The sequence below is a fragment of the Musca vetustissima genome, unplaced genomic scaffold (genome assembly GCF_032173495.1).
Source record: "Musca vetustissima isolate MV318-11 ecotype Yass unplaced genomic scaffold, APGP_CSIRO_Mvet_v1 utg12113, whole genome shotgun sequence".
NCBI classification, from domain to species: domain Eukaryota; kingdom Metazoa; phylum Arthropoda; class Insecta; order Diptera; family Muscidae; genus Musca; species Musca vetustissima.
Window position 1 is genome coordinate 142,721 of NW_026879200.1, and position 22,134 is coordinate 164,854.

The following is a 22,134-nucleotide window of genomic DNA, read 5'->3' on the forward strand; positions in this document are numbered from 1 at the left end:
ATTGTTATGCACACAATGAGAACGAAATTTTAAGATTCAAGATTCAGATGACTTTGCTGTTCCATAAGAGGTTCCGGATGATCTGCAATGTGTTTTTTTCCATAATTTTAAATAATTTTTTTCTGAAGAGACAGATCCTCACACAAAATTTCTTTTTTTTCGCCTTTAAATTGCATTAAACTCGACTCGAAATATTCCTTATTGCTTTTATACATTCCGTGGCAATATTTGGTTATCAATAGGATATCCAATGACATTTTTTATAATATTCAATCAATAAGTATTGTGAAAATATTTTTCATAAAAATATTTGATACTTATACTATGGCTTTGAACGGAATTAGCGCGTAACATACTTGCTGTTACCAATGGATAAATTCAATAAGTGCAATTTTTGTAGTGTTAGGTTAGTTTCCAAATAAAACATTGTCTTTTTTTATACTTTAAAGCTTTTAATGGAAATAATGTTATTGTTATTTTCTCTAAATTAGATAAATATATACCTATATTTACAGTAAAGCATATTTTAAATAAAATCCCAAATATATTATTCCTACATACATCAATTTGTTATTAGGTATACTCATTAATTTCTCGTTGTCATGCTATTACTACTATAAAAAATATACATATATTTATCATGCTTTTTGTGCTATTGTTGCGGTTGTTGTGCGATTATGTTGTCGTTGCATTTCCAATTGTTTAACCCGGGTATAGGCTGCACTAGCTGCTAAAACAACAAAATTCGATGTCCACCAGAGGGTAGATTTGGTCTCATTATACCATTGTGTGGCGATCACAGTTTGTGCACAGGCTTTGGCAGTGCCTGAAATATTGTGCGTTAATGGTGAGGTAATCTGAAATGTTAAAAATTGCAATTAAAATCTGCAAAAAAAATGTATATGTACATTTACACATACCTTGATTTGCAATGCTGTAACAAAACCAATTGCAAAACCACAAATGCCACCAATCAACATTGTTATAACAAACCAAAATTCAAATAATTTTGGATATGTTATTATAGCTTCCAATTCACCGTTTAATATTATCAATGGCAAGAAAATTATGGACGAATATACATTGTTGTAATAGGACAGGAGCCACACTTCCTGTTTGACATTATGTAGAGCCTTTTTTGTGTGTATCGAATACATGGCCAAGGCTAAGGAGCCCAAAACACCAAATATTGTACCACGCCAAGAAAACGATTCGGTAAGACTTTCCTGATCGACACCCAACATAAAACCGGCAACAATGCCAGCACAACAAAGTATGCTGGGAAAGCTGGTTTTTTGTTTCAGCATGATGTATGTGAGAATGACATTGAATACTGTTGTCAGGGAACGTCCAACATAATAGAATGCAACACCAACATATTTAAGGCATAGATTATTTGTACCCACCATCAAGGTGAACAATACGGAAAGTGGTAATATCTGTAATGGGGAAAAAATAATTGGATGATTATTTAAAAAATAAATGAAGAAGATTAATTAGTATTCTTTGCAATATTAGGTGGTAATCTACATATATTATGATTGGGTAACACTTTTCAGCACAGGTCTATATATGTAGAAGCCATTTGCATTTGGACAACTGGAATCTTACATTTCATTTTTAAGAAGGGATGGCTGTCATCCTGTCCGGCCTTAGTAGCGGGTCAACCCTGCCAAGTTTTCAGGCTTCAGCTGTTTAATGTTTAATACTACACTTTAGGCTCATCCAGTTGCTTAAGCACACCATTGTGATTACATCCGTACTCGGAGGATTCTAATACGCCTTGTCATTATACTCATTTCGCTTTCCGATTTTCGGGGCACCATATTAACTGCCTTTTAAAATACATAGGCCACTTTTTCAGATCTGTTACCATTACGTCGTCAAATGTGACAGCCGTTCAATCATCATTCCTTCCTGGATTCGAGGGGGACTTAACCGGGAGTAACTTGTTTCGACTACAATGTTGTAAATCTTCAGCCACTTTTTCCACATATGATCGACTACTACTCTTTTGACTTCAAGAGTGAGTTGTTTTACTCTTGGGTCTTCGCGTGTTGTACGATGAAGCTCATCACGCTCATTCGCAAGTATTGTCGCCTCTACTGGGAAGTCGCATCTGCTGGATATATTCACCCAGGTTATGACCGGCGGATGTAGCAGTTATGATGTCTCGGAAATCCATCTCAGCTGTCCGACGATTTGAAGTATTGGACAGCTCTTCGAAGCGATGGTTTGTTTATTCTTCGAAAATTTGTCAATTAGCTATACCATAGTTTAGGAAAGTAAGGCAATCAGATGCCATGAAATCGTGTAGTCTATTCTGATTTCGATATCTATCAAAGTGCCACAATGATCGTGTATGGCGAACTATGTGAATCGCATATATTTCTTCTCATTTATCGTGTAAAACGTGAAGTTATTTGCTCGTCAACGCTGTCCCCCTGCTGTGATTATCTACGACGGCATGTCAAAGCTCATCAGTGGCATGCAAGAACCCTCAACCTCCAGACGGTTATTTCCTTCGAAAGGTGAAATTATGTGGGATAAAGAACGTGGGGTTTAGCTATACAACGGTGGGATGTACAGGTTAAACAACTCAATCTCTGCAGTTCCACACTTAACTCCTCCCCCTATTCACTTCATGAATGAGTCACTAGATTTTAGCTCAGGCGAGATAGGTCGGTACTGCACAACAATGCTTTGGATAGTTTGTGGTCGCAATTTGACCATGTTGTTTTTTTTACCAAGAGCTTAATTTCAGCCCGGCATGTAGTGAACGGTGTTCTTGACGATGGTTATTTATATTCCCTCAGTTCAAAAAATTTTACTCTTACATATGTCTTCCAGATATCATGATTTAATATTTGGAATTTTAGATACTGTGATATATTTTTGTATAGATATTTACCTTACGAAATGTATCAATATCCAATGGATTGCCATCGGGAAATTTGATCACAGTCGGATAGACTTTCGACAAGCGGCTAATAACAAAACAAATAAGCGCACTGACCACACATTGGAACCAGGTCACAAAGAGTGGTGCTTCCAATTTAACACTGTCACTGCTCAATAAATGCTTATTTACGAATACTGTCAGAATCGACACAAACCTAGGATAAGATAAGCGATGTAATACAGAAGTTTTTAAAATTTTATCATAGAAAGAACCTACCAATATAGGGCCACCACCAAAAACACTTTAATGTATTTACCCAATAGTGTTATGGGCGCTTTTGGTTCATCCAATCGCTGATACATTTTCAAAGGAGTATATTTTCTAATAGATGCCGGTTATTTTCATACAATATTCTTTAATTATTTACTTTATTCATTCGTGGACTGCATTGTATGCATTCTGAATTATTTGGGTTCTTATCGCTTCGCTTCATGTGTTCAATAATGAAAAAATCACTAAATGGAGCTATTGGAACTTAATCAGAGTATATTTAATAAGGTAGATTTTATAAATTGCAGGAATTGTGTTGAAAAATACGTTTTTATAAAAAATGGACCTAGATCTTGAGAATTCGTTTCTATAGAAAAAAATGGTAAACAAATGCATTTCACGGACACCTCCCTCAACATTTTGAAATTTGTCATTATTATAATTATAAATACGCTCGTTATCATAATTATAAAAATACTCGTTTTAAGGGGGAAAGTCATGGTATAATAATAAAAGGTAACAGCAAGTGTTGTTGTACAAAAAACGATACAACAACCACATGGAAATTTGTTGTTGTAAGTTCTACTAGTGTCAACTCATTTGACAGAAAAATGTAAACAAACAAACAAATTATCATCATATTATTTTTATTTTGAAAATGGAATATTTTCGAATCCTCAAAATAAGAATTGAAAAACATGAATGAAAATCTATCAAATTTATATTTCTATCGCTTCCACATCTTTCCTTTAATTGAGCCATTGCCATAAATATGGGTAACACATATGACAATGCTGGGAATAGCGAGTTATTCCTTCAAGAAAGATTTGCTTCCTCAAACTTTCCCAGCAGGCAGATTGAGTAAATTGAATACGGGAGCACATTTTCCTGTTGGGTGATTTTTAAAAACATAATTTGTCAAATTCATATTGAAACTAGTATTACGTTGGAATCAAATCAGCTGGGATTTGCTGTTATCTTTTATAATTATACCATGGGGGAAAGTATTTCCCGAGATATGGCGCTGCAAAGTTCCGAAAATACCTCGACTTTTTATTAAATGTCTTTAAGAATGCCACTCCGAAACGTTTGAATTTCTTGTGCAGGTAGTCTTTTTGATACTGATTACAAATATATACATATTTTTGAGAAGTTGATATTTCTGAAGGTATGGGTATAAGTACGTTTACATTGTACCGGATTTGGTTAACCCAGTGAATTGTCAATTCCTTTGAATATATGCCAAATAAATCTTCATAAAGTAGGTTAACCCGGTAAAAAGTTCTAATGTAAATGCCGTATAATAATTATTTTTAGGGAAACTTGTTACCCAATTAGAACTCAAAATACAAATAAAATTATTCGGTTGGAAAATGTTTGTAAAATCCTGAAAATACCAAAAATCTGCACAGATATGTAAGCTTGCTAGGATTCGGATTTTTTTATTTGACTATTTCACTTCAATTTAATAAAATGTATATATTAATTTGTTTTAATTTACAAAAATAAGTATTGATCAAGATTTTAAAAATATTGATGACAGATTATAGAAACAGATGACAGAAAGAGGACATAGATTTTATAGATAATATCCAGTTAAAACAGATAATTATCCACTAAAAGAGAGGACGTATGGTCACCTTACCTTTAGCATATGCCGAGTATTATTCACCATACTATTATTTATTTGGGATTTTTAATAAGGGTATTCCGTCCGAATTAGTTTCGGTTTTAATTTTTTTGTACCAAAATGTATGAATATTGCTCTATGGAACCATTATAACGACACCCTCAATTTTCGTTTTTTAAAGATTATATTAAATGCACAAATTTCTGATGACTTTTAAAATTTCTTTGAAAAATATGGCGGAATAGGCCTACTTTATGGTATATCTCATATTTAACGAGTCCCACCAGCTTTTTTTAATTACATCGGAAGTTAATGAGAATAAAAAACTTACAGTCCAAACTGATAGTGTGTACTCGATTTAAAGCACAGCCTTTGATTACTTTCGACACATTGAAATTACTTGTGTGTGAACAGCGACTTACTTGCCTCTATCTTATTGCTTGCATGTTTTGTAATGTATACAAAATTCATGCGTCAAAAGTCACGCTTTAAAACGTGAATTCCCCAATTATGAATCATCATGTTTATTTTGGGGGAAATCACACAATTCAAAGCTAGATTCAGTCATTTTTCAAAATTCAAAGAGGACGTTTGTCGAGCAAGTTTGAGATATTTAAATACTAAACATAACAATGTCCATAAATACCAATACAGAAGAACCTCAACAATTACTGCTTTCAGTAAATTCGACAATTTTAAAACAATTCAAAAAGAAATCCAAATATATGGAGAAACCCAATATTGTTAAGATCTACGATATCAATTACAGCAATTTCAAAGAAGCTCATCGACTTCGTCATCTTTTCGTTGAACCAAAATCTCATCAATATCCACTCAATTTAAATGGAAAATTTGAAAACTTTCGAGAATTTAACCAGGATACACAATCGGAATTGCTGAAACCATTGTTATATACTTATTTTGATGATGTCAATAAGGAAAATATATCCACCAATGCCAGTAAGATTATGAAAAAGATTAATGTCTATACCAGGCGTGGTGTATTAGAACAAATTATGGAATTTCTATATCGAACATGCGATATAAATGTTTTTGTATCACGTTACAATGACATGATATTTATGATAGAGCGACCTCGAGATGAAGAATTTTTTACAAATAATCAGGGAAATACACATCATAGATGTTTATGTAGATTATTGTTGAAAGGTAAATACAGTAAAAAAGTGCAATAGAAATATAGTTTGGAAATAATTTGAATTTTTTTTTGAGATAAGATACCTCACAAGAACCCGATATGTGGAATGATGAAAATATATTTCAAGTAGCAATATACGAAGCTTTAATGGAAAATTTTAAACTACATTATATTGGAAGAGCCCATGCTATAAATATAACCGAAGAAAGCAAGTAGGTATATAAACATATATTATGCGAATATATTACTGATCTCTCAAAATAAACCGTAGGTCATGCTATATGTTTATAGAATCTAAAATATTGATTTTGAGGAGTTGTGTATAAACAGAGTTATTATGTTGATTCGACTTCTTCATTTCATCTCCTCGAAATTATTATTTTTAATTCTACATATGTACATATATTCTTGATTAGAGTTAAATTATAAGACCATCGAACGTGTATTGTAGTACTACAAATTTTATAAAAAGTTTCAAAGTTTCTACTATTCTATTTTTTCTTGTTCTTTTCAGAAATAATTTAAACGACATTAATTCAGCACGTCTGATATCAATCAAACAAATGTGGTGTACAATTAAAAATAAAAATGAAAAATATTTAAAATATTGGTTACAAGCCTATTTGTCCAATGTGAGGGAAATATATTTGGCTATTAAAGATCAAAATGCGATGATCACGAGTCCAATACAATGTTTGAAATCGAATGAAATACCAAAGGTGAGTTCACATGTTTTTTTTTTTGCTTATTTCAACATGAGTAGATTTATTTTCCAATTTTTCTTCTAGATGTGCAGTGCTGCCTGGAAACCCGAAATGTGTACAACATTTTTAAATTAATTTCTTGAAAGTGTCGATCGTCTGACGGCAAATGTTAGTTCGTTGCATACAGTCTTTGAATTTATGTTTAATGCCAAGGATAAAACTGTACACTATGTCAGACATGAGGGTAAAACTGAGAAAACATTTATACCAAAGGAATTTGAGGATCAAATTAGGAAGAAAAATTAATTGAATGTAAATATGATTTTTTTTAAATTTGAAACTAATTTTGCTTTTGATTTTTATTTTAAGTTAATACAAGTGAATATTTTACAGTATTGAAAATGTGTATTATTTTTTTCATTTCAAATATAAAATGTGAATTTAAATAACTTTTGAATTTGTTTTTTATTCTTTCAAAAAAAAAAAAAAAAAAAAAAAAAAATGTTTTTTTATTGTAAACTGCAAGGCTGATATCTAGATATTTTGTCAAACTATAGGTTCGTTCGTTTACTCAATAATTTGTACGAATTTTGTTGCATGTGAATATAATTTTTTGTATAAAAATAAAAATAAAATAAAAAAAAAAAACACAACCGGCAGCAATTATCCGAGATGATGTGTTTGCTGCTGCCGGCCAGAAAAAAGTGAGCCGGATACAGTAAGCTCAGTACAGCGGTTGAGAAATTCATGCGTTGCCATCTGGTCTGAAATTTAGGCCTGGCAAATACAACCCTGTCGAGATGTAGGGATCAAGAGGTGAGATAAAGGAAAAATGATAAATGTCGGAAAATGCGCGAGAATCCCAGAAAAGTGGGAAAATGGCATCTGGCTGCGGGGGTATAAAAGGCATAACGGGGGGAAAATTCGATCAAATTTATTTGGTGTTTGGTCGAGAGACTATAATTTATAACAAATTTTCAAAACAAAAAAAAAAAAACAAAAATCCCCAAGTTAAACAAAAAATCCCCAAAATTTATTAAGTCTTGTGTTTGTTTTTTATTGTTGAGTGCCTTATGTCTGCGAGCGAACAAAATAAAGTAAGTTAGTGTAATTCGGTAATATTTTATGTGTTTGAATGTTTGTGTTTTTGTATAGATCTCGCCAACATCCTCATCAACTAAAAAGGCAAGCATTGGCCCCTCCAAGTCGTTGCACGGAGGAGGTCATCCGATTTTTTTTTGGGCTTATTCGGCAAAAAGATTTATGTGGCATGGTTTTAGCCGTAGAATAGTTGGCTGGAAGACGGTTAAGCCCAAAGTGAAGACAGCACGCCAGCACAAGCTTGGACGTAGTTGGCCAATAAATTGATGTGTCTTTCCGTCCAAAAATCCTGGAAAAATAAGTATCTGGAAACCAGGTAACCATTGTTTGTCGAAATTTAAATGCCAATAGCCTGAGAGATCTGAAAGTAAAACAAAAAAAAATGAATTAGTAATCAAAGACCAAATTAAAAACAAGCAAATCACCAAATGACAAAAGATTTAAAAAAAAAAAAAACCAAACAAAAATATATTTACTAAATTTTAATTGTTAGATTAAGTGTGTTATGTGTTAGTATTTAGTGATTAATATCTAAGATTTTAAATTGTGAGAATTTTTAACGCCTAACAAATGCGACAAGTGTAGGGTTACCCCAAATATCTTATTGGAATTAGTGTTTTGCCTATTTTGGGATCAAATGGTAATCTCCCCAATAACGACTTAAGAGAGCTCTTTTAGGTGAGGTAATAGTATAATAGAGTGGCCAGAAGGAGCCGTTTCAATAGATTGTGTGGGTAGTCTGAAACAGTGACTTATCGATAGTTTTAGGTGTTAGGAATTCAGAATATTGACTATGTGTTTATGTTAGGTTTAAGTAATCAAAAAATGATGAAATTAATAAATATTGTTTAGGTGTAAATGTTTAGATTAATATGAATTGCTAGTTGTTTTCTGTAAGGGAGGAAGATTGGACGATGTTGCAGTAAGGTGAGTGTGTGTGGAAACAGGGGCCCTTTAAAATTAAGTGTTTATTAGGACGAAAAGGGTCAAGGTTGGGCGGGCGAAGTGCGGGAATAATTGACACCAAATTCCCTCGTTATGGTCGTATGTGTGTTGTCATTTTTGTATTGTTGTTTGTTGTTCTATTTCCGTTTTCCTTCTTGATTGTTCGACCCCTAGGGCTGATGGTGGTAGGGTTGGGAATTCACCCCTAAAGCGGTGCCCCGACTGAGCTGGTTGGAACCCCACCAGGAGCCGCAGTAGGCGGTACGCAACAATATGGCGCCCAAACCAAAACTATAGTCCTGTCGTCCTATAATTTTTAAGTGCAATAACACCTGTCACTACTTATGCGCAAAACAAAGACGCCAAAAACGTTAGTACGACAAGGACAAATAAATAATATATGTTGTGCAATAATACCTACGCACAGAATAATATACCATAGGGTGAAATAGTTTAAAATATTATATCGCATTTTCTTAATGCTAACAGATCTTGCATCCACATATTGTTCTTCAATCTGTGTCAATTGTGCAATATCTAGTTTAAGTAATTAGAAAATTAGGATATAATATTCCATAAGTTAGGGTCTAGTGCAATAGCTCTTGTTCGTTAATTGTAACAATGAATGTATTGTGTTCATGACCTGTGTTTTTTGTTTACTGTCTTTTTAATTAGAGTAGATACAATAGACTAAGGATGGCATATGGGGAAGTGCAATATCTGCTTTGACCATGGTTGTCATTGACTGTATTGTGTAATTTCTCTTAACACGAGATCTTTTTTCTTCTTCATTGAAGAAAACTGCCGTGGGGTATGTCCTTTAATGTTTCTGTGTATTTTTCAATGTAATGAATAGTCCAGTCTTCAGTACGCCATAACGACCTATTTTTAGGACACTTAGAAAAATAATTAATAACAAGAAAAAAAAAATACCACACACTTTATCTTGCATACAACTGAAATAACGTCCCATTACCTCCCATATGTGTATCTGTGTTGTAAAAAAGTAAATATATTTGTTTTTATTAATAGTAACTTTAATTTTTGTTAACCCAATTTTAAAAATGTATGTGTGTATGTCAATTTTTTGCCCTTTTGTATTTATTTATATTATGTTAGAAATTATTGACAGATTTTATTTTATATTTGGCTAAGAAATATTTTTTCCAATTATTTTCCGACAAACCCTCAGAAAATTTTCATGCTAATGATATAAATTTTAAAAATTCTGTGATATAGTTATGTAAGTGCAATATTAGGTATAAGAAAATGTATGTTTGTGAACGTCCATTTTTTTTGCCTTTTTGCATTTTTTTTATTATTATATCAGTAATTATTAACATATTTTATATCTCATTAGACTATGAAATATTTTCTTTATTGCCCGGCTTTTGAGACTACAGGGCGTGGGAGTTCCCCACGTTGGGACAAAAATCTAGTTCGAATGAAATCTAACACCACAAAGAAAACGACCCTATTCTTATTGAAACGCCTGCTACACTTACAATACCTACATACCAAGAATCACCAATAATTACGATACACCCTAATCGACACAATCTCTATATTTTCACAAAGCATTAACACTACCTAGCCATGACCAACCAACTTCTAGGCTCCTTTACACAGCGTACACAACGAACTAACGTCACATAAACACATATAAACATGTGGCATTTGCAAACAAATATTGACTGCAATAAACGTGGCAACATATTTGCGGGCACTTTACATCACAAAAAAATGTTTTCTTTTGGTTATCATATAAAATCACATCCTCAACAAATTCTACCTGAGGTTATAAAAAAAAAAAATAAAAAACCGACAAAAAGTCATAATAGCATATTGTGTAAAAATCCGTATGTTTCATCATTTCATTTTCATCATTCCTAATGACAGGCGTATCATAAACAATACTTGTATCGCCAAAATACACAATAAACTATTTCCATAAAATTTTTCTCTTTTTCGCAAGTGAAAATAACCCAATAGCACACATTATTAACAGGCACCAATTTTCCTAATACACGTAATTTCCCTGAACTATGCAGATGTGGAACATTGTCTCTTTTCAAGAAATCAAAATGGTTATTATTTATCGTGATTTATATTGTCAAAAAAATCTGTTCATTTTTGCGAATTTTTTCCGAGTTTTTTGTTTAGAGGAAACAACACCATCAAAATTTATAGGTCACACTGTTTACAAACAGTTTCTTTTTATACACAATTATAGATTTATAAATATGGAATGCACTGATAACAAAAAACAAAAAAACACTCACCCGTAAATTGCAATTTTGATAAGTGATCTCCAAAAACGTGTATTTCATTATCCAATAGATAAAAATATTCCGATGAAATTATCAAAGAAAATCCAGGATGGTTCCAATTGAATAGATTGGGAATCTCTGCATGCATATATTTTTGTTTGCTGGTTCCGTGAATCATTCACCTCGGTCACCAAATCACCAAACAGCTGAAAATAAACCAAAGGAACATTAGTAAAATTTTGTACAAACAACAATGAAAATTATCTTGAAATAATACAGGTAGAAATATGTGCGCGGAGTATAAATTTATTAAAATGTCTATTAAAAAAAAAGGTATGGGTTACAACCCATTTCCTTGCATTTATTCCCACAGTTCATATAAACTCATAAATTATCAATTTTTAAAATTCTAGTAGATCAGACCATTATTTTTTACAAACATATCCACATTTTTTACACGCACATTATATAGCCATGCAAACAAAAAAACACTAATAAAATTAAAGATAGGTCTGTCTGAAACGAACAAACAAACGAAATATATTTTACCTGTTGTAAAAATGATCACGTCCACAAACGTTCCATAAATTCACACGTCCCACACCGCATAGTAAACCACCTGTTACCGAAGGTGGTAGCCAAAATCTTCCTGTGTACCATTTCAGTGATTCCGATTGGTTCAAAGACAGTTTGTTCGAAACCATCTTAAATGTGAAGGGGTACACATCAAAGCATATCACCAATAAATATCTGTAAAAAAAGACCCAATTAGTTACAAGGAAAGACAATTTTATTAAAAGAAACATTTTTACTTACCAAAACAAAAACAAATCATTTCTTATGGTATTATGATCACCATAATTGTTAACACATTTTACACAAACCCAAAGAGAAATGTACCTGAAAGAAAAGAAAAAATTTTTAATTATTCCGCACATCAACAAACATTTTCTAACTTCTTACCTGATTATGCATTCTAAGCATCACTTTAGCAACAAATGGTATTAATCCCTATCCACCATGTTTTGTCGCAAAGCACAAAATTTTCCACTGGTTGTAGGGCCATAAACAAAGGTCCAAACTACCTGAGGTGTTCCATTATGTTAACAGAATTATAAAAATCAATTTTCTAAAAATAAAGAAAATGAAAAAGGGTTGTAAAAATGTGTAAAAATCTACTTACCAATGCTTAACATACCGAAGAAGTTACGCCATTTTTGACATCACATACATTGTGACGTACATAAATGTACAGCACATACATTGTGGTGTACATAAATGTAAACCGCATACATTTCTGCCAAGCCATAAAAATACCGCCAAAATGGATGTGTTTATCCATTCAAACAAATGAGACGGCATGAATGTACTTAATGGTTATGTGTGAATGAGTGGCCAGTGTAGCACACACACATATGCAGGTAGTATTACCCAAGCCACTTTTTAGGTTACACACACAGCCATGAATGATGGAACCCACGCCACTTTTGGCACCACACACGCACATTCAATTTTTGCACTATAATATTTCTTATGGTTTTTCTGAAACAAGAAAAGAACAAAAGCATTAATATACTTCGATAAATTGTTCAATTGTGAATGCTTACCTGTAGATTTGCGTTCCACGCCGGTTTCCATTTCCATGTATGCCCATTTCTCGTGGACACCAGGATTCCAAGGGCTGGTCGCCCATTCATTTATATTCTCACCTCACCGCAATTCTAAACAAACAAAAAAATATCATGCACATCACCATGTCCATCGATTCCTTGGCCATGTTGATGTTTTGTTGCATGTGAATATAATTTTTTGTATAAAAATAAAAATAAAATAAAAAAACACAACCGGCAGCAATTATCCGAGATGATGTGTTTGCTGCTGCCGGCCAGAAAAAAGTGAGCCGGATACAGTAAGCTCAGTACAGCGGTTGAGAAATTCATGCGTTGCCATCTGGTCTGAAATTTAGGCCTGGCAAATACAACCCTGTCGAGATGTAGGGATCAAGAGGTGAGATAAAGGAAAAATGATAAATGTCGGAAAATGCGCGAGAATCCCAGAAAAGTGGGAAAATGGCATCTGGCTGCGGGGGTATAAAAGGCATAACGGGGGGAAAATTCGATCAAATTTATTTGGTGTTTGGTCGAGAGACTATAATTTATAACAAATTTTCAAAACAAAAAAAACAAAAATCCCCAAGTTAAACAAAAAATCCCCAAAATTTATTAAGTCTTGTGTTTGTTTTTTATTGTTGAGTGCCTTATGTCTGCGAGCGAACAAAATAAAGTAAGTTAGTGTAATTCGGTAATATTTTATGTGTTTGAATGTTTGTGTTTTTGTATAGATCTCGCCAACATCCTCATCAACTAAAAAGGCAAGCATTGGCCCCTCCAAGTCGTTGCACGGAGGAGGTCATCCGATTTTTTTTTGGGCTTATTCGGCAAAAAGATTTATGTGGCATGGTTTTAGCCGTAGAATAGTTGGCTGGAAGACGGTTAAGCCCAAAGTGAAGACAGCACGCCAGCACAAGCTTGGACGTAGTTGGCCAATAAATTGATGTGTCTTTCCGTCCAAAAATCCTGGAAAAATAAGTATCTGGAAACCAGGTAACCATTGTTTGTCGAAATTTAAATGCCAATAGCCTGAGAGATCTGAAAGTAAAACAAAAAAAAATGAATTAGTAATCAAAGACCAAATTAAAAACAAGCAAATCACCAAATGACAAAAGATTTAAAAAAAAAAAACCAAACAAAAATATATTTACTAAATTTTAAGTGTTAGATTAAGTGTGTTATGTGTTAGTATTTAGTGATTAATATCTAAGATTTTAAATTGTGAGAATTTTTAACGCCTAACAAATGCGACAAGTGTAGGGTTACCCCAAATATCTTATTGGAATTAGTGTTTTGCCTATTTTGGGATCAAATGGTAATCTCCCCAATAACGACTTAAGAGAGCTCTTTTAGGTGAGGTAATAGTATAATAGAGTGGCCAGAAGGAGCCGTTTCAATAGATTGTGTGGGTAGTCTGAAACAGTGACTTATCGATAGTTTTAGGTGTTAGGAATTCAGAATATTGACTATGTGTTTATGTTAGGTTTAAGTAATCAAAAAATGATGAAATTAATAAATATTGTTTAGGTGTAAATGTTTAGATTAATATGAATTGCTAGTTGTTTTCTGTAAGGGAGGAAGATTGGACGATGTTGCAGTAAGGTGAGTGTGTGTGGAAACAGGGGCCCTTTAAAATTAAGTGTTTATTAGGACGAAAAGGGTCAAGGTTGGGCGGGCGAAGTGCGGGAATAATTGACACCAAATTCCCTCGTTATGGTCGTATGTGTGTTGTCATTTTTGTATTGTTGTTTGTTGTTCTATTTCCGTTTTCCTTCTTGATTGTTCGACCCCTAGGGCTGATGGTGGTAGGGTTGGGAATTCACCCCTAAAGCGGTGCCCCGACTGAGCTGGTTGGAACCCCACCAGGAGCCGCAGTAGGCGGTACGCAACAATTTGTACAAATTATTACAAAATGTTGTTCGTTTACCCAAAAGTCCAGTAAAAGAGAGTGAGTTGAGAGAACAGATTTGACAGTTGTGTTACTGAGTATTTGCAAATTCTTACAAGGAAAATTTACTCAGTAAGAATTTTCTTGTACCATCAGCTGATATTTAATCAGCTGTTTTGTTATGTTTTGTAAACAAACAAAAAATTGTTCTCAAGAAAATTAATTGTTTTGTGAATTTTATTTTGATTTTGTATCATTAAATAGTTAAAACATACCGGTCACAACCCCTTTAAATGTTTGTGGGGAACAAACAACATCAAATTATACATTTTTCAAATAAAATTGCTGTTTTTTAGTTTGCGCCAATTTGTTTGTTGTTTTAATCAGCTGTGTCGAAACAATCTTTTTACTGGATGTTGTTCGTTTACTTTTTGCAGTTTTCTCTCTTGAGAAGGAAAAATTCGTATTTACTCTCTGCAATTTCTTACTGAGTAAATATTACTGGGAAAGTAAACGAACGAACCTTATATAGGCATATTTTTCTCTTAATTTTGTTTGTAAACAAATTGCAAATTCCAGTGAAACAAACTTAATCACTCAGCTGTCCTTGCTGTACGATTTTATTTAGGCCTTGGTAAACTGATTTGATTATTATTAGCTCTGTCCAAGGTGTATTTAATAAGGTGTAAGTGACAATCATATGGTTTCAAACTTTTTTCTTTATTGTTTGTAAAGTAAATTGTCAAAAACATTTTCAATATTTTTCGATTTAAAAAATGGTCTAACGGGCTTTTTTTAATAATAAAAATTCAAGAAAGCTACATTCATAGAGGGGGACGGAAAGGAAATTTAGGCTCAGTTATAACCACGTTCGCCGATTGGTCCACATATTTTGTGTTATTTGTGGAAATCTGTACAGAAATCCCAGCTACTCATAAAATCGAGGAGATTATGTTAGCCTATATTGGAATCGCCCCCTTGGTGCTTGTCACAATTCTCGGGGGAGGTTAAATACGCCTATGGAAAGATTTTATACGGCCAAAACAATTTCCATGATTTAGTCTTTGGCCGAGGATTTATGTCCTTCAATTTTCTTTAAGAAGACAAGATTTCGACCCACTCCATAGGAAAAATAGATTGTAATCCACAATATAAACAACATCACAAGGAGCCATGGGATAATTGTGGGAAACTTAAAATTAATCGCGACCAGGTCTTAAACTTTATTTTTCGTTGACCTAAAATCGCAAATAACCCAAGAATACATGAATTCATTATTTATTCCTCAAAGAATAGTTCTTCACAAAAATAAATTAATAATTGTTTTTGTTTATTTTTGTCAAAAACTTATTGTCAGCATGACAATTTAATTTCTATAACAACAATGTTGTTTTTGTAAAATATTTGTTGTTGTATTTGATGCATACACCTTATTAAATACACCTTGGCTCTGTCTGTTTACTCGATATTTGGTAACAATTGTTACCAAATGTTACTAAATGTTGTCTGTTTACACAAAAATCCAGTAAAAGAGAGTCAAGTGAGAGAGCAAGTTTAACAGTTCAACAACAACAAACTTACTGGGGGCTGATGCTGAGAGTCGATACCAAGATCTATTAATAAGGTCACCAAGATAGCAATCGAAATCGAAAACAGCTGTTTTTTCTCAAGTCTAATGTCAAAAATTTCGACTTTGTTTACGTTTTCGTAATGGAAGTCAATTCACAATAAAGCATTTTGACAGCAAACTTGAGAGGTATCGATAATCAGCTGGTCTCCCTTGGTGACCTTATTTATAGGCCATGGTCGATACCGTTCGGAATTATGGACGTACGATCGAAATTTCGTACTTTTGGTATTCTGACATACGATATCGCTTAAAGTGTATCGTAATTTCGTATGCTATGAGGCGATAACGCTTAACTGTCACACGCAAGCGAAGGCTTTTGCACGATAGCATATGAGTTATCGCAAACAATTTGGCACCAAAAAAGTATACATAAAAAGGGGATTTCCCACTCAATATATTGCCACCAGACAGAAAATAGGAAATTTATGTGAACTTTTGAAGTATTCTACTAATTACATTTTGACTTACACCAATAATAAAATCATTTCCAACTTTGCGTTGGAAGCCCCCAGATGCCAGAAGAGACAAAGCTGCTGCCTGTTGTATTTTTGGTGGTATACTTGTTGAAATTGCTCCTTTGAATTTAATTTCTTCAATAACATATCTGAAGGCTTTTTTTGTAGTCTGAAACGCTTTACAAATATATAAATGGCAACAATTAAACATTTTATCCAGATATATTTTTGCAACGTACTCTGAGTCTGGCAATTTTAAGGGATCACTTTTCATACGCATTTGTTTTTTTACATCGTTTCAACTACACTGAAAAACAAAATATAATCGGATCCATCAAATATTAAATTTTATTTGCTTTCGAAAATTGTTAATTCTTTCTAATCTACACCAAACATATTGTTTTATATATGCTTTTATACAGTGTTGTTTTAAGGTGTTTTGCTTTCACTTTACAACACAATAACAAAAAAAAAAAAAAAAAAACGATTCACAGAATTGGAAAATGTCGAACGATCGGAATTAATTGCGATACGCAATTATTTCGCTATCGACTCTTAGCATCAGCACCCTGGACTTTACTGAAAGAATTTTGTGGAGTAAGATTTTGCAAACTCAGCATTTTTGGATCTGTTGTTTTATGACCAAACACAAAAATTATTCAAAACATTTTTTTTTAAATTGGAAAGTTCAATTTGAAGTTAAGTTGTATAAAATTACTGAAAATGCAAGAAAATTCGTAAGTAATGCAAAAATTTTTTATATTAGAAACTAATACCTTATATATTTTTAGGCAAGTTCCAGATGGAGGGCAATGTATTGATGCAGGAAGCTTAAATATTCCCGAGGAACATACCAAATCAATTTTTCTTTTATTGTTCATTTTATGTTTAATATTAAATGCAATTCAAATAATTGTGTTTGTCGTTTGTTTGCTTATTTTGGCGAAAATCAAATGTTTTCTTGAATCAGCAGCTTATTTGCTAAATCTTACTAAATTGTTTTCTGTTTACTTTTCTCAGTACTATCGTAAAAGATAGTAAAAACGGCTTACTCTCTGAACTAGAACTTACAAAATGTTCGTTTACCCAAAAGTGCAGTTAAAGGGAGTAAATTGAGAGAGCAGATTTGACAGTTGTGTTACTGAGCATTTGCAAAATCTTATTAGGAAAAATTTACTCAATAAGAATTTTCTTGCATCGTCAGCTGATATTTTATCAGCTGTTGCGTTATGTTTTGTAAACAATCAACAAAATCTCTAATCTCTTCTTTGGTGACCCTACGAGCAAGCCCATTAGCTATTTAATTCACGTGCTATTGGTCCATTGTCTGGTTTCTTTATTAGCATGATGCAATAATAAGGTGATGTATCAAAAGGTGATGTATCGATTATCTGTAAATTTTTTCCTTATAATATTTAAAAAAATTGGCAGCATTGCACATCAAATTCAAGTAAAATTGACCACCTTGACAGTTAATGAAGACATCAGCTGCTCTAAATGGACTACCTATTCATTGTGCCATGTTTATTAGCATTCATGGCATAATTATACAAGGTAGTCACATGCAATCATATGTTTCCAATTTTTTTCATAAATATGCCTTTGACAGTATTCAGCTTTCAAAATTTAAATGAAAATATCTTCCTTCGAAATGTACCGATAATATTTGTTCAGTGGCAAAAATTGCTAAATAATTAATATTTAGAAATATTTTAAAGTTCAATGCCTCTAAAATTTATAAAAATATGATGTAACAACCATGGTTAAATCTTGAGGGCAATGTTCAGCTTTAAAAATTTATTTTGTTTAACTTATTGGAAATATGCCAATTGACATACACAAAATTTTATGGAATTTGTTTTTCATATTATTTAACGTTGATAGATGAGTTCCAAGGTGTATTTAACAAGGTGTATGCATCAGATACAACAACAACTATTTTACAAAAACAACATTGTTGTTATAGAAATTAAATTGTCATGCTGACAATAAGTTATTGACAAAAAAAAAAAAAACAAAAACAATTATTAATTTATTTTTGCCAAGAACTATTCTTTGAGGAATAATTAATGAATTTGTGTATTCTTGGGTTATTGGCGGTTTTAGGTCAGTGAAAAATAAAGTTTACGACCTGGTCGCGATTAATTTTAAGTTGCCCACATGCAGCCCATGACTCTTTGTGATGTTGTTTATATTGTGAATTACCATCAGTTTTTCCTATGGAGTGGCTTCAAATCTTGCCTTCTTAAAGAAAATTGAAGGGACATAAATCCCCGACCAAAGACTAAATCATGGAAATTGTGTTGACCGTATAAAATCTTTCCATAGTCATATTTAACCTCCGCCGAGGATTGTGACAAGCACTAAGGGGCCGATTCCAATATAGACTAACATAATCTCCTCGATTTTATGAATGGACAGATTTCCATACATAACATAAAATATGTGGACCAATCGGCGAACGGTGTTATAGCTGATTTAAGCCTAGATTTCCTTTCCGTCCGCCTCTGCGAATGTTGTTTTCTTGAATTTTTATTATTAAAAAATCATAAATTTAAAGACCATTCATGAAATCGAAATATAATATTGAAAATGTTTTTGACAATTTACTTTACAAACAATAAAGAATAAAGTTTGAAACCATATGATTGTCACACCTTATTAAATACACCTTGATGAGTTCCAAACTAAAAAGGGTTGCCATCATAAAATTCTCAAATGAGACTACCTTGAGTTATTATGCCATTGTAATCTGTTGTAGTTGTTACATCCAAGGTAGATATACATATAGAATATAGAAAATGTTAATAAAAGTATTGCCAAAACAAGCTCTTCGAAATTCGGAGATTTTCATTAATAATTTAGTTTTTTAATTTGTTGGTTCAACATTACAAAACATTTTTGACATTTATTTGCACCAACAGCTGGGCCGATGCGGCTACCTTATTAAATATACCTTGGTTACATCAAAACAATAAACAGCTGTTTCACATGCCGTTGTATGTTGCCATATTTTCAAACATTAATTTATTTTCTGTGAAGTACAAAGCAGTTTTACAACGCATTCTTGATATTTCACATTTTTATTGATATAAAGTTTAAATAACAATAAAAGGTAGCATTGTTTTTAAACTCATTAAATAAAATATTGAAAAATATTACAAAATTAAATTACAATGGGGCAACACACATTACAACTTAAATTACAATATGACAACACGAATCTTTTTTCAACCATCATTTTCGAAAATTCGAATCGGCATCTCTCATTTTTTGCTTCTCCCTATTCATTCAGAATAAGGCGAGAATGTAAACGTGAAAACATTTTCACATACAAGATCTCTCCCTAGCGAAAAGGCTGCGCATATCCATTTTAGCTTTCACATATGTCATCGATAAGAGGACCAGACGTCATGATCTGAGGGACGAGATGCAGGCATCCTTGCCTTGGTTTCAGTATCAGTACTACCCTGCCAAATTTTCACGCTTCGAAAACAATGTGGTTGACTCGCGAATCTCTTCGGTTACGACCCTAAATCTGACAACCTTCCAGGGTTCGAGAGTGACTTAATCGATTCCCATAATTTACTGTTTCCGGTTCCAATGTTTCAGGTGGCCCAGACACTTCATCCGCGTTATGCTCGCATACTAACCTAATTAACTTCAAGGGTGAGTTCTTTCATTCTTGGGTCTTCGGGTCCTAGATGATGAGGTTCTTCGAAAGGTCACTGTTCGACGAACTGTTGCCTATTACATTGGCGAAATTTGCAAGATCTTCTGTGAGAAAACTGGCTATAGATGATTTGTGGAGCCAGAACACCATAATCCATCTAGACGTAATGTCACTATGGCAGGAAGTCATTAAATTTAATTTTAATTTAATTTGTCTTTATTTACTTTTGGTCTGTTCCCGTACTGCAAGAATCTACGAGTCTTTACTATTTGTTTTCGATATCATAAAGGAAAAAAGTGTTATCGTAGTAAAAAATAGTAGATTCTTGCAGTACGGGAACAGACCATTTGTAATTAAAGCCAAATTACAATTTCATGGCCAATTTATATATAATTACAAAGAATCCACCTTACATCATAGCTACTCTAAAAAAAAATCTTATAAATATAATAAATATTTTAAACATGTTTAAACCTGCATTACATCATGACAACTCAAATTTACAGTAGGGATCCTGGGTAATTACTTTCCATGGACGTGATTTACCCTAGTTCACTATATTTTATTTAACTATATCCTGGAGCCCAACGAAGATCAATGACTCGGCGTAAATTATCAGGTCTTGTATCAACCTCTCACATTTTTTTTTTTGATACGGAGTCTTGATGACCAGGAATTCTTATAAAGCTTCAGATTAACTCTATTTATTGGAATTCTGGAACAATATTATCCTGTGATCCGAAAAGAAGCAATTCTCTAAAAATCCTTGTGATTCCTTAAAAACGAAACTATTTTCCTAAACAGTTTCTTTCCTCCAAGAACGTGAAATGGCAAAATACAGCCTCACATGTTAGCAAATGTGGCTGGGACCATTGGCAGACCTAAGATAGAGCTGAATCCTACGTTAAAATATGGTCATACAGGGTGAGATGAAAAACTGCAACCTATTTCAGACTGCTGTCATTTCTAAGCCACTCGTCCGACAGCGGTTAAAATTATTCCGGTGACAGCTCATTATATTGTTTACAAGCGAACAAAAGCCTTTTTGGTGAGAATTTTCCAGAAAAAAGTTATTCGTGATGGAATTCAAGCGTGATAGTATGATTTCTTTTTATTTGGCTGGAACCCACAACTGGATATCGTTAGAGCACACAAGCATTTAAATGTGAATAAATCTTTTGTGTCTCGCGTTGCAGTGACCGAAAAATGGCTCGTGAGCTGAACATATCGCAATATTCCATTCGGCAAATATTGAAAAATGAACTCGGAGTAAGCCATTGAAATTCCAAAAAGTTGAAGAACTCACACCGCAACAGAAGGAAAATAGACTCAAAAGAGATAAAGAGTTGCTTCGTTTTGGCCGAAAGTGGTGAACTGCCGAATTTGGTTTTTTCTGATGAGAAAACATTTGTTGTCCAGCAGTTTTGTAAACAAACAATATGATCGTGTTTACTTGGCAAAGAGGTCCGCTGAAAATGTGTACTTTCGGTTGGCCATGGTGATCGTATTAATCGACCGTGGCATCAGAATAAATGCCGAATATTATCGCGAAAATATTCTGGAGCGTGTATTAACCCTTTCAGTGTCAAAAAATTTTTTTGTCGGAATAAAAATCTAAAATTTTGTATTTAAGATCATATAAAAACACATAGATTAGAAAAAATAACAATTGTCATTTTAACCCTCGGCCAGTTTCGTCTGTCTTTCAGCAAAAACATCAATAGTAACGGTACAGAGGATAACCGAAAAATAGCAAAGAAAGAGTACTTTTAAATGTCGAATATATTCGACAAAAACATTGAAGGAGTTAAAGTATTGGCCATTCAACATTTTTGGGCGCAGACCTTGGACATTCCAACAGGACTCATTCCTCGCTTCATTTCCAACGCACAATGGC

At 33.1% G+C, this 22,134-nt stretch overlaps 1 protein-coding gene and 1 long non-coding RNA gene across 2 annotated transcripts in view; both read right to left on the minus strand.

Moving 5' to 3' along the window:
- LOC133323993 (uncharacterized) overlaps positions 1–21,509 on the minus strand; it is a 55,400-nt gene extending 33,891 nt beyond the window's left edge. Inside the window, exon 1 of the long non-coding RNA XR_009754112.1 lies at positions 21,438–21,509. This is a non-coding gene — a long non-coding RNA (uncharacterized LOC133323993). The remainder of the gene's footprint in view (positions 1–21,437) is intronic.
- On the minus strand, positions 639–3,265 carry LOC133323988 (GDP-fucose transporter 1). Its single transcript, XM_061532888.1, has 4 exons — positions 3,179–3,265; positions 2,912–3,116; positions 921–1,439; positions 639–857 (listed from the first exon to the last, which is right to left on the minus strand). Exons 1-4 carry the CDS (start codon positions 3,262–3,264, stop codon positions 639–641), a joined length of 1,029 nt encoding a protein of 342 aa, XP_061388872.1. The 5' UTR covers position 3,265.
- Positions 21,510–22,134: the final 625 nt, after the last annotated feature.